Consider the following 13,937-nt stretch of genomic DNA (forward strand, 5'->3'; position numbering starts at 1 on the left):
TATTTATTTTGCAAGTAGTTCTATAATTAAAAAATAGTTGTTTAAAAAAATAGTCAAACAACAAAATAATTAAGTTTATAGAAATAGCTACAAAAAAGTAAAATTAATATAATAATTATTTTAACTAAAAATTGTTTATTTAAAAGACAAAATTGAAAGATGAAAATCAACACAAAAAACAAGACATCTTTATAAAGATATATATGTATAAATAAATGAGTAAAAATAAACGTTTTATTCATTAAAATATTTATTTTGTTCCCGCTATTTGATTTCTTTCTCGATATATATATTTCTAATATTTCAACTTTCATTTTAGTATTCAAAATTAATAAATTCACTTTAATTTGGTTAATGTATTATTTCTTCTCTTAATGCAAATGACACTAATATATCATTATTAAAAGTGAAGAGACGTGTAAAGAGGAAAGTAATAGCAACTAGAAAAGCATATTTTTCTTGTAGAACTACTCCAATGAATTCTACACCACAAATAAGAAATAAAAAAGTATTTTCATAAGTTAAATAAATTCATAGATACATAAATCATTTATGAAAATTCTCTTAAATACATTTATTTCTATTTCGAACGTAGGATTTAATATTTATTTAAACAATTTATTTCATTTGCAATTTTTTATATTGTTTATCCGTTCGGTTCTTTTATCGTTCTCTAGTTGTCCACAATTTCGGCTTGCTGGTTAAAGAAGTTCTAATGTTTAAATCAGCAATAATTCGATTGGTAATAACAATTAATATTGTAATAAATGTTAGAGAAAAAGTTTCAACAACCTTACACCTCTATTTATAGTTTTCTATGTAGACCTTTGACTATAATTAACATAATCAAGATCCAATTGCTTTTGAAACCTGATTAATGACCTGTTTAATCTTAACTGTCAATGAACCTGTTTATTTCTAATGGTCGAACATCGTTGTCTGACACATATCTACGTATATCCAGCATTGTAACTTGAACATCTGGCAAATCATTCGTGTAACGTTGTTGAGGCGGTTGGCCACTCGTTGACCTATATTTTTATATGATCAACAGTTGGACTCTAATGATCGGTATATTGTTCTCTTAGTGTCGCTAAGGTGGTTGGCTGCTCATTAGCATATTTTCATATGATCAATAATCGATCGTGACGATTGATGTATTGTTTGCTTGACGCCAATAGGACAGTCGATCACTCGCTGACACATATTTTCATTATTTCTGTAATGATTGACACGTCCAAAGAAAAATGACCGTGATAAACAAGATTTGTTATACAAGTACGTATCAATTCAAAGATAAACTAATTTAAAAAAAAAAAACTATTGTGTGCCGATCGACGATACAGCCAACTCATTTAGTATAACTCAACCTGGTTACTTTGAACGTCCATCAAGATTTAATTGGCCAAATAACCCATAGAGTATAATTTCCATTCTATTTTTAAAATATTATTTCCTTATTTATTGTTTCTCTGTGTTTCTTCTTTTATATCCAACAAAACGATAATAAGGGTGCTTTTAGTTTTATTTTATTTTTTTTTGTACTAATGTTACTGCTACAATACGACTATTCAACATGGATCTTGAAAGAGATATCACATTAATTTCAGAATCGATGTTGAAAGTTATCGTTGGAAATCGTGTTTGAATGTCGAATTGATTTGACAAGAGTTTACTTTGTATATTAATTATTTACATAACTCATGTTGAATTATGAAGAAAGTATGAATATAACCACCTTTTGTGACCACAGAACTGATTAAGAAAAAAAGAAGAAGAATTTTTGTGTAACTAAATTTTTCATTAGTTGGTAAATCTTCGGATAATATAACTTTTGACAAAGTGAAATATAAATGGTAATCTGGGTCAATCCTTTCTGAAAAAACACATCGTTGTTGGTTTGCTTGATTTTTCGAATCTACACAGTTCTATGACCATGTGCAAAGAACCATTGTTTGGTGTCTCAAACAAACATCAAAGATTCCATTAACCCACCACACGATTGATGTGATGCACTCGGTTGGTGAATAGTCTCACATGTTTTTCTAACAAGATTTTGAATAATAATATTAATGGGAGCACTGTTCCAATAATTAATGGATGAGAACAAAGCAACGTTTAACAAGACAAAAACTAGAAGCACTTTAGCGTAAAGTTGTGTTTGCCCTTTGATGTTTTATTCGACAAATTCATGCACGAATGGCAAAGATCGATCACTTTTCTTTTCCTTCACTTTTGCCAGTGATGATGATTTTAACTGTCTATTTGGTTCCTCACTAAGAAAGAGATAGGCACGAGGGAGTAAAACCATGTTAGAATTATTGGTGTGGCAAGAATATATAAAGTGATGCTAAAAAAGAGGTTGAAGAAGTGAGAAATCGACACCACGGTTTGTGGTGGTCACCTTGTCACCCACATCATTAGCTTAAATCAAATCCAGAATGGGTTTGTCACAGTTTGTGGGAACATTTTTAGGATCATAATGGGATAATTATGGGCATTTACACAAACATTTGTTGTTCGAGGGTCAATTTTTACGTCAAACCGGGTGACAAACTTTTGTCTTTTCCTTACCCTCCTTTTCTAATGAAATAGATTTGAGGAATCATATTACAAATCCTTCAGCGAAACTGCTTTCGGTAATTACTCACATCGTGTACCACCTTGCCAATTTCTGTTCTATTTTGATTAGCCACCACCTTGCCTTTCCAACTATATATCATAAACATTAATTCTTTAAAAAGATAAAGAATAATTTCGAGCTCTAATGGAGAATACATCAAAAATAAAATCAATTTAAAATATATAAAAAATGACAATTTTAACATTATAAATCAGTTTTGTAAACTAATTTAGTTTAAATTCATTTTTTAATATTAAAATATATCTTGAAGGTTTGTTAGATTTATCTTGTTATAAATTATTGGATCATTCATGAATATCTAATTATATCAAAATAATGAGTTAAGGTGGACTCACATTTTATTTCCACTATATTTATATTTCCTGTCAATCTTGTTTTGAAATTTTTTTATAAAAAATATTTATAAATTTTGTTATGAAAAAGTATTTACAAAAAATTGCTGCGAAATTTTTTACGAAATTATTATATAAAATATTTTTCACATCAAATTTTGTAAGAAATATTTATAAATTTTATAATTTTATAGGTAGTAATTACACACGAAGAAATTATCTACTAATTAAGATTTTTAAACAAAATAATAAAAAAAAATTCTTACAAATTTTGTCAACAAAATTATAAGAAAAAATCTCATGTAATATAAAAAATTTTAGTAGTGTTTTAAGGATTAATAATATTGTTTTTGTCACTATATTTTTAGTAAATAATTTAATATATTTTTTTCTATTTACGTTTTACTCTCTGTGATTCTTACATTTTTTTTAAAACGATTTAATATAGTATTTTTTATTATTATATCAATGTTAACATAGTTTAGAGATGATTAACTTGCATTTTTTGTGTGTGTTTATTATCTAACCTCGGAACAAAATGAAAGGATGAGAGAAAAAATAGAAAAAATATATATAAAAACCACCTTAAATTAAAATAAATATTAAATTATTCTAATTAATAAATGTATAGGAATTAAAATACTGTTAAGTCTGTTTTGATTTTAGAATTGGTACGAGAAATTAAAAGATGGAAAACTTTTGAGCATTAATTCTCTTAATAATGGATCTTGCTGTTTTCATGGATGGGATCTCTGGAGGCATAAATGCATCTCATATATGATGTTTTGGTATTCCATAAATGGTTCCGTACAAAAACATCTTCCACAGATAAAACATTGGTCATAGGATATTCCATACAAACACTCCCAGACATCTCAAATACTGACAAACAGATCAAACACACAACATTCATGCAATCCATCTCTCTGCCAGGATATTCAATTCATACATTCATTTATATATTAATTTAAAATCAAAACGTAAAAACATATGACCAAAATTTTATCACAAAAATATTATAATAAAAAAAATTCGTTTATAAATGTTACTGATGAGCTCTGATAACACAAAGCTTTCTTAGTTAACTGTTTTCTTTTTTCTTCTATATAAATATAGTTCCAGACTTTATTTAAATATCTTGTCCAATTTCATAATGTGTAAGTAAAAAGCGACAACGAATCACTTGTATATAGATAACCTGAAAATTTTTAATACCATTAATATGAATGTACTAATGTTAACAACAACAAAAAAAAAACATTCACTTCTTAATAATTATTTTATAATTTTACATTATTGTATCATTCTTGGTAAAAGTGGTAAAATATATTAGTTTGGCCCATTCAAAATGGAACATAAAAAGCTTGAATTCTTGACCAGTTTCATCAAAAGACGAGTCAATATGCTGATGGATAGTTCACCCTTTTTTTATTTTAATTTTTCTAAAATTTGTTTATAATATATATATATATATATATATATATATATATATATATATATATTAAAAACACAATTAATTATGTAAATATTTTGTAAGTTTTTGATTAACTTTGATATTTTTAATTACATAAATTAAAATATTATTAATTTATATTACATTATTTCATTATAATTAATGGTTAGAATTTAATTTGTTAATATTAATGATTTAGTTTATAATATTATTACATATTTACATCTTTAAATTATTTTATTTTAATTTATTATTAGAAAAAACAGTCTACCTAACCACCTTTAACAGATATAATGAATCATTTAAGTTATCTTTATTTTAATTTTTAGTTTTAAAAAAGCAGTCTGTTTAACCCACCTTTAACAAATATAATGAAACAAAGCGAATCGGTAGATTGAAAATATCAATCCAACTTATCAAATTTTAAGAGATATTCGGACTAACTTGGTGTCGAGGTGACTTTATCATCTTTATTTTCAATTATGCATCGTTAACGGTAGAAAATATAATTATTTTAATAGAAAATAACGTTTAATTATTGTAGTGTTGGTTGTTTGAACAATGGGCTAGTTATTGAACTTAGTAAAACAAGGGTGTTGAGAAGTACATCTAATCTAACATAGAAAAAAGGCTTAACATGGTCCAGTATTTATCATTGTATTTTACCCAGTTGAACTGGGCTTTGTAATTTACACCCAAATTTTCCTACAATTACTCCCAAAAATTCTAAATTTATGCCAAATCCTTGACCGAGGGTATTAAAGGAGCTTAAGTTCACAGTACAAGTATTTTTGTTGTGCTATGTTTATAAAAATTTGAAATAATTAAAATCTATGTATCTTAAACGAAATATTCAGTGAAAAATTATTTTCTTGTTACATGTGAATAAAGTAAAATAGAATGAATAGGTTCATATAATTCAAAGTGTAATATAACCATTCATTTTGAATCAATAATAATGCTCAGTTAGTTATGATGTAATAAATCAAATACAAAGTCATTACATTCTTACATGTAAGTTAAAAATAATTTATAGTTTAAATATTTCTCGAGAAAATCCAAGATAGTTTTGCATTTTGGTACAAACCAAATAGCACCGTATAGACAAACATGCGAGAAAATTTCATTCACAATATATAAAATCAATTTTGTATTTAATATGGGTCCCAATCTCGATATCAAACAAAAATAATAATAATCATTTTTTAATTATTATTTGGTTTTGGTTACTTTTATCGTTTTGATCTATGTTTTATTTTTACCTTTAGTTTGGAGAATGAGATGGTAAAAAATTTAAATTAAGGAGAAAGTGAAGAAAACGCATGTTACAACAGCTAAAACAATTAGCAGTAAAAAGAGAGTGTTGAATAGTGATGGGTTTATCAATAAAAAATTCACTAAGAAGAAACAAATTAATGAAATATGATTCAAATAATATAAGTAAATAATATTATTTTCGATTCTAAATCTTAAATAATAGTTTTATGAATTTTTTTATGTGATATTTAACATTTTTATTTCTGCTTACACTTAAATTTTCAATAAATAAATAATAATAAATTTAATATATAATATACATGAAAGATAATATTTAAGTGTATATATTAAGTCGTCTAATGTTAACTTTAAGACTTTTAATAATTTCTTAAGCTGATTTTGTATTACATTTAATGTAATTAATATAATATTTAATGTTATTATGTATTTGATAAATTAAATATGAATGATAAGAAAATAATAAATAAATGAAAGGTCGAACTTATCAATAAAAAATAAAGTTCATATTAATGTTTAAATCTATTATACTTGGTCAACCAAAGTCTGACAATAGTTATTAATAAAAATTAATTAATGTTTAAGTAAACTTAAGGACACTACACTACAAATAATGTGAGTCAAAATGTAAGTTTGGGTACAAATATTTACCCTACCGATACATATGCAATAATATTCATTTATAATCATTAAAATAAAATATGTAATGAAATATTAACTAGATATTCATTTGCGTTAAATGTAATAAATTTAATTTATTTCATCAGAATTTTCATTTGAATAATAATTTGTATATCTATAAAAAAATTTATTTAGAGCATTTACAATATCTGATTTCTTAACTTAAAATTTTGGAGGCTACAATAACATAAGTTTAAGAGCTATAAAAAATAACTTTAATATGAAAAAAAAAAACTAAAGTGTTTAACTAAATATTTCCATATTAAAAAACTTAACTTTTCCGTTATTTTCTCTAAATCAAATTAAAAGACAATTCTGTGTTTATGACTTTTAAGTTTATTTTCAAGTACAAGTTGAGTTAAATAAAGTAATTTAATGAAACAAGTTTCAAATATTCAACAGAGTAAAAACTGCACAAGATCAATATATTCTCTTTCATAAAGGCAACATCTATTTTTCTTTTAAAAGATAAAAATATAAATGCGTTTAAAATTATAATAAGTATGTTAAAAAATAAAGAAACAAATCCAAATTTTAGTACAATAGAGGTATATTTTAACCTTGATATTAGAATGAAGTAATTTATTTTTAAATGTATTTATTTTAAAAAACAAACTAATAGAAAAAACTCAGTATAAATATTTTATTCAGCTCACAAGATTCTCGAAATATTTTAACATGAAATTAATTTCTCCATATATAACAACACATGTAGACATTCACTCGATATTACACGGTATTTTGTATCATTTAAGATCATCAAATGTTTATCTAAACACTGTACTGTACTCAGTTTGAGTAATTACTCATTACACTCATTCAAAATGTTTCCTTTCCAAATGTCTCAGCATTCACATGCTGAGTGTCTCAGCATTCACATGCTGAGTGTCTCAGCGCTCAAGTTCAATGTTCTGCTTATGGATGAACAAAACTCAACAGCAATTTTTCAATGTCATAACAAATACTTGTTAATTCTGATTATGCTGCTTACAAGTTAACAAAACTCAAGAGCAACTTATTAATGTGATGACAAATACTTGGTAAGTCTGATTAGAAAGTTCATATTTGGTTACCCAAAACATCAAATAGAAAGAGCCTTATAGTGCTTGCTTTGAACTTTGAAGCATAACCACAAAATACCAAATTAAAAATCAATTAAAAGGTTAAGTCTTATACATAAAATGAGCCATTGAAGACAATAACTTTGCTATAATGGTCTGAAAAGTAAAACATATATGTCTTGAAAGAGAGCCTTTGAACTATGCACACCAGAACAGCAAAAAACCAAGTACAGTATGATAATGATGTTATGGCCTTTAGTTGGATATCAACACTTTCTGCATACTCCCAAGAACATTTGTACCTCAATGTTGTTTCTTTTGATGGCTACTGCTTTCAGCTTCTGCTTTCTTGGATGCCTTCAAGTTTCTGTACCCTGTGTCAGTTCCGAAAATCCTATACACAGAAAACAACAAAATTTTACACACCAACATCAGCGTTAAAAGTGAAACATACATCTGAAAAGAAAAGCTTGTTCAAGGAAATCATGTAAATGTGGGTTAGGCCATCTCAAATCTTAACCAAATTGTAGACAAATAATTAGAAAACAAAACATTATTTTTGTTTAAGGGTATGGATTACTCTTGTGCAAATAAAGTACAACTCATGCAACTTGATTGGCTAAGTAATAGAATATCTTCTATCTCCTATAACTTTATCTCTATTCTTATAACACCAAAAAGACTAATGCTTTCTTAACAAAATATGTGGAAGAAGACATACCAGTCCATGTATGTAAAGGTTGAGGAGTAGTTTCCAGATTTGGTGTACAGCAACCGGTGATGATAATCATGAAAATCAGCTCTGAAAATGAGGATGCAAAGTTTAACTATAAGAAGTATAATGGAATAAATCCAGTGCATGATGTCAAGGGAAAGGAGCATCACACTCACCCTCCATACAATGGAATGAAGTTTGAAAGACTCCATGGAAAATGGTAACCACAATGCACCTCAACTGTCTCCAGGACTCTCAAAATCATCCATGTCCAGAGAGTCATTAAGTGAGGACCAGTGAGAACAGGACCAATAATGGTAGCAAATCCAAGGAAAAGTATCTCAGCAGGATGAGCATATTCAGAAGTAAGTCCAAATGGTGTAGCATATCTTCACAACATGGAAAAAAAAAAAACCTCTTGGAACTGTGAGCAAAACCTTGAATGGAACAAATGAATATCAAAACCAGAATATGCAGACTACTTACTCATGGTGAACACTGTGCACACTTGTGTACAACCATTTTGTATGCAGTATCCTGTGTCCCCAGTAGAATACAAAATCCTCCAATATGAAGTAGAAGATTATTTGGGTTAAAATGATTTTCCTGCAAAACCAAAAACAAAATATTTTCATGTTTACTTACAAAAAATATATTAGAAATGTTCATATCAATAGCTTTCTGTCATGTAACTCCAAAATGTCTATATACTATTATTACTATTATTATTATGATCACTAAATCACTAAATGAATTCATGAAGTACCAAGATGGCAATGGAAGACTGATCTCCATACCCATGCGCTTAAGTAAAGGATAAGAAATGATCATAACAGGTAGATTGACACCAAAATGGTACAATATCAAACCAGTAATACATTTTTTCTGAGCTGCAGGGCTATTATTTTTTGCCTGCATGAAAGAAGCATTAGTAGTTATATATATTTAACAAACTGATCGCATGTGTGGAAGTGAATCAGGAATACCTATTTTCACATCAAAATGGACACTAGTAGTTCTAACTCCTACTTTTTTCAAATCAAAATAGTTCTAGCTTTTACATTTTTCACATTGAGGATGTGATTTATGGCTGTAGAAAGCTTTCCAATACACTATGAGATGGTTCGGCTTCAAATTGGTGGAAATACAAAAGAAAAAGATGAGACAAAAAAGTGTTATTATAAAACATAAAGAGCAAAGGGACCACATATTTTGAGGAAATGCTTTTTTTTTTTTCATTCTCTGTTTCAATAGTTAATTATACAACTATCTTCTTATTTTCAATTGGTTCTCAGTATTAATTTTATTACAAAAAAACAGCTGAATCCTGTACAATTATGCTGAACTCCGTACTTTTAGTACAAATTTATTAAAGCAAAACTCAGAGTCTTGTAATAAGAGTGAAAACAAAAAATGAAAAGAAAAGTGAAGAAACTCTAACTTTCTCCAAAGTAAATAATTAGATATATAAATATAACAGAAAAAATTGAGAAATGTTCTGTATGTAATGGCATTGGGGGAATTCAGTCCATGCAATAATTCAAACATAGCAGAAATCAATCTTGCATGTGCTGCAAGGGATTCTTTGAATCCTTTCCATTGAGGGCATAAAGACAAAGAAGAAAAGACATAAATGTGAATGGTCGGCCAGAGGGCATTTGGATCCTTTCCTGTTCTTGAACAACATATGATCCTGGTGAAGAGAAAAAAAAAAAAAAACTCATCTTTATCAAAAAAGGCCCACCTGGTAGGATCCACAGTGAAAATTGTATTTTTCTCTCAAACAAAATCACATCATGGTCAGGATCCAAAACCTTCAAAATCCTCATCATGCAGTACACAGAGACAAAGAAGATGAAGAGACATTGGGAAATCTGTTGCAACTCTCAAATAAAACCACATCAAGTGAATACAAAATTGATTTTCCAACCAATAAAAACAGCAAAGAAAAACAACATTTGATCCAGTGAAACATGTCCTGAAATCCAATTGTCAAAGACAGAAGAAGAATAAGGTGAAACCTGAATCTTATACTTGCTGAGCCACCCTGACCTCTCCAGCATCATATAAGGAAGTCCAGACAAAAAGAAAACACCTTCATGCAGAAAGAAAGTACCCACACAGGCCAGTTGAAATTCGCTGAAATGTGTGATCAAAAACTGCAATCACAAGAACATGCAAAGTGCCCAAGCATCAAACACCAGTTCAAAATTTGATTGTGAAACAAGATTGATAAAAGACCAACTTTTGAAGATAACTTGAAAAAGACACATTGTAAAAGCAATCAGAGATGAAACTGGAACAATGGGGTGAGATAGAACCTGCCAAGAAGATTGAACTAAGGAAGCCATGGATTATAGGAGGTACAAAACAACTTGAGAAATGTAAGAGAGTGAGAGAGTGTTTAGTGTGAAGACCAACACAAATAAAAACTAATATAAACCTGCAATGAGACAAACCAAACCAAGTGTGTTTTTCTAGGGGAGGGTCTTTCTTAAGCACCACTCTTATGACAAATGACAAATGTTCATGCATAATAAATTTTGTCCCACTTTTCAGTCTTTTAGTATGTAGTTTTATGATTTAAGTTTTATTTTAGTGCCAAAATTACCTTTTTTAAGAAAATTGTCATGCAGTAGTTTTATATAGTAAAAATATATAGTCATTTAACTATATTATGCAAAAATTATTTATTATATTTATAATTAATTAATTCAATGTAAAATATAAAATAATAGTTAACTTTGATTACATTTGAATATTTTTATAATTATAGCAACAGTAGTTAAAAAATAATGTGATTTATAAGGTTTTAAAAAAATATCATGTAATTTAAATAAAAAGATAATACAACACTTGTACTACTACCAACAATAATAAACATTTTATTTAATTAAAAAATAAATATAAAATTTCTATACTTTAAATGAAATGTGATATATTTTTAATTTATAAATTAATATTAAAGATAATTACATTTTGAAATATAAAAATCATGTTATACTTTATATTTTTATTAGTGTATAATTTATTAATAATATTATTAGTAAGAGTTTTAAAAATAATAAATTCTGAAAATAATAAAAAACTTAGAGCAAAAGCAAAAACTAATTACACTTTTTTTAATTTATTTTTCTCTTAATTCATCCATTTTATTCAAATTGAGAAAAAGTAAAACAAACTAAATTTTTTTATTATATTGAAATATATTGTTATGTCAATAGAATTAATTAATAATTAATAAATTTCTTTTAAATTTTATAATATTTTATCAAAACATAATAATACATTTATTTTATATTTTGTAACTATATTATTATATATGTATTTATAAATATTTAAAAAATAGAACTATAAATATGATAATAACTATAAAAGAATACAGCATAATTTTTATTTAAAAAATTATATTATTTTTTTAAATTACAATAATAATTTCAATTTTACATAAGCAAATAAAGACTTAAAACACTCCAAATTGGTACTATATTTAATATATTTATCCGTAAGAGTAATACTGTAAATTATTAAACATTTTTAATGACATTATGGCTAAAATAAATTAAGTAGTCTACTTGTTTTTTTATCTTTTATTTAGCAATGAAAATTTTCAATTTCCTTAATGACAAGTGTATATATAATTATAATTAACTTTGAGAAAATATAAATAAACATTAATTCTTGTCTGTTTAGATATGATTTGAGAATTTATATTCATTAATTTTTTTATTTATGTTGATTGATTTCATTATTAATTTAATATATTAAAGAGTGAATATCCTAAAATAATTAATTACATAAATTAACTAGTTATGTTTAATTAAGGTAGTACTAAAAAATGTATTTATATTGAATTGAAAGGAAAAAAAATAAATTAAAAATATTTATATTTATAAGATATTTAAAAATTACTTAATATTTTTAGTATAATTAAATTTGAAAGATAATATATAAAGTATACTATTTTTTTATAAAATATAAAAGATTTATACGTGAATTTTTTATTTTGTAATTTGATGATTAATTGATTTTATAGTAATATACTTTGTATTCAGATACTTACTTAATTCATTGGTTTTATATTAATATAGATTAATGGTTAACTCATATATTCTAAGTAAGTTTGAGCACTTGTTTTCCTTTTAAAAAGTATACACAATTTTTTATGTGATGTTTCACTTTAAATTATAATTATTCTATAAAAGATTCATAAGATCGCCAATTAATTTGTATTTAGTAGAAATTAACTTATGTTTAGTAGAAACTAACTTAGACGACTCTTTATGGTTTGATATAGATTAATGTGCATGGAATTGTTGGAGTTATATTAGTTATTTTGCGTTTCTCTTAAATGATCTTTAAAACATTGAAATGAAACTTAAATATGACAATAAAATTTGACAGTTTTTCCTTTTTTAATGTTTTACTTAAGACATTTTAAAGACAATTTATTGTTCCGAAACAAATAGATTACTATTGTACAAAAAGAAAAAAACAGACCTTAAATATAAAGCTTTAAAAACTTCAAAAATTCAAAGTAGATTACATGCGCTTATCTCAAAATTTAAATCATAATATTTTTAATATATCTATATCATTTTTATGCATTACTTTTTTACGTATATTATATAAATTAAGAATTTATAAATATATAAATATAGAAATCATGAATATTTAGGAAATAAAAATTAATTAAATATTTACAATTAAGATGATTACAATAAAAATAATACCACAAAATAATATACTTCAAATAATAGAATAATTTATAATACTTTTATATATAAACTATAATAAAATAATTTTTTTATTATAATAAAATATATAAGATCGAAATTAATTAAATGTCAGAATAATCAGGAAAGAAAAGAAAGGAGGAAGGGGTTCATATGCTATAATCCTAGTACTAAATTTCTTTTTGACTATGCTCATTTTGTTCGAATAGGTGTTATTACTAATTGAAAAAGACTTATTAATATTATATGTCTTTTCATCTCCCAAGAATCAATTTAGTGCATTATATATCTTCGTTCAAAGTATTTATTGCAATAAGATGGATAATAAATGTTATGTGAGATTTAATACAATAAGGATAGAAAAGAAACAAAATATGGAGAGCTTAATCCTCAAGTAACGAAACTAATAAAAGAAACTGAAAGAAAAAAAAAATATACAGTATTTTCTAACTGAATGTAATGATTACACATGTATTATAAATAGGAGTGGTGAATGAAAGGAGGAGGGGAAGCAGAGACAATAAGAACAAAAAATAGAAAAGGAATTTGTGAGTGCGAAAAGAGAAGAAGAAGGCAAAAACCTTCACAAAGTAACTACAAATTTTTTGGATATATCTTTCACAATAACTAATGAGATGTTCCGACTACTATATTAAAAAATTATTATTTGATAAAAAGATGAAATTAATTTTTTTTTGTACAATAAAATTTTCCTTTATAATACGCTAACAATAACATAACTTCATATATATATATATATATATATATATATATATATATATATATATATATATATATATATATATATATATATATATATCAATAGTTTACATTTGTGTAATTGTTCATGAAATATTACAAAAATATATATTTGTAAAATATTAAGAGTTCTAAATTAGAATAGAATATTATCTATATTTTTAATATCTCCTCAAGGTATTAATATACATTATTCACGAGTCAATCTTCAAAAGATCCATCAATAATATTCCGAACAACTTTCATGGATTTCCCTTTTACTCATGCAACTGGTACATATG

At 25.6% G+C, this 13,937-nt stretch overlaps 1 protein-coding gene across 2 annotated transcripts; it reads right to left on the reverse strand.

Annotated features, from left to right (window-relative positions):
* Positions 1 to 7,502: 7,502 nt before the first annotated feature.
* On the reverse strand, positions 7,503 to 10,613 carry LOC114173059 (methylsterol monooxygenase 2-2-like). 2 transcript variants are annotated; one of them, XM_028057265.1, is made up of 7 exons: positions 10,483 to 10,613; positions 10,183 to 10,320; positions 8,928 to 9,073; positions 8,648 to 8,767; positions 8,338 to 8,550; positions 8,168 to 8,248; positions 7,503 to 7,840 (listed from the first exon to the last, which is right to left on the reverse strand). In XM_028057265.1, exons 1-7 carry the CDS (start codon positions 10,510 to 10,512, stop codon positions 7,750 to 7,752), a joined length of 819 nt encoding a protein of 272 aa, XP_027913066.1. In that variant the 5' UTR covers positions 10,513 to 10,613; the 3' UTR covers positions 7,503 to 7,749. The 2 variants fall into 2 exon arrangements, with proteins under 2 accessions (XP_027913066.1, XP_027913067.1); XM_028057266.1 differs by lacking the exon at positions 10,483 to 10,613 and adding an exon at positions 10,407 to 10,474.
* Positions 10,614 to 13,937: the final 3,324 nt, after the last annotated feature.

The sequence above is a fragment of the Vigna unguiculata genome, chromosome 2 (assembly GCF_004118075.2).
Source record: "Vigna unguiculata cultivar IT97K-499-35 chromosome 2, ASM411807v1, whole genome shotgun sequence".
Classification (NCBI taxonomy): Eukaryota; Viridiplantae; Streptophyta; class Magnoliopsida; order Fabales; family Fabaceae; genus Vigna; species Vigna unguiculata.

Bases quoted from the DNA above. Each gene is read 5' to 3' on its own strand.
- LOC114173059 (XM_028057265.1), bottom strand. From the start codon at position 10,512: ATGGCTTCCTTAGTTCAATCTTCTTGGCAG. The intron at 10,321-10,482 runs GTTCTATCTCAC...TTGTGATTGCAG, and splicing joins TAGTTCAATCTTCTTGGCAG to TTTTTGATCACACATTTCAG. The intron at 9,074-10,182 runs GTTTCACCTTAT...TCTTTCATGCAG, and splicing joins TCAGCAAGTATAAGATTCAG to GCAAAAAATAATAGCCCTGC.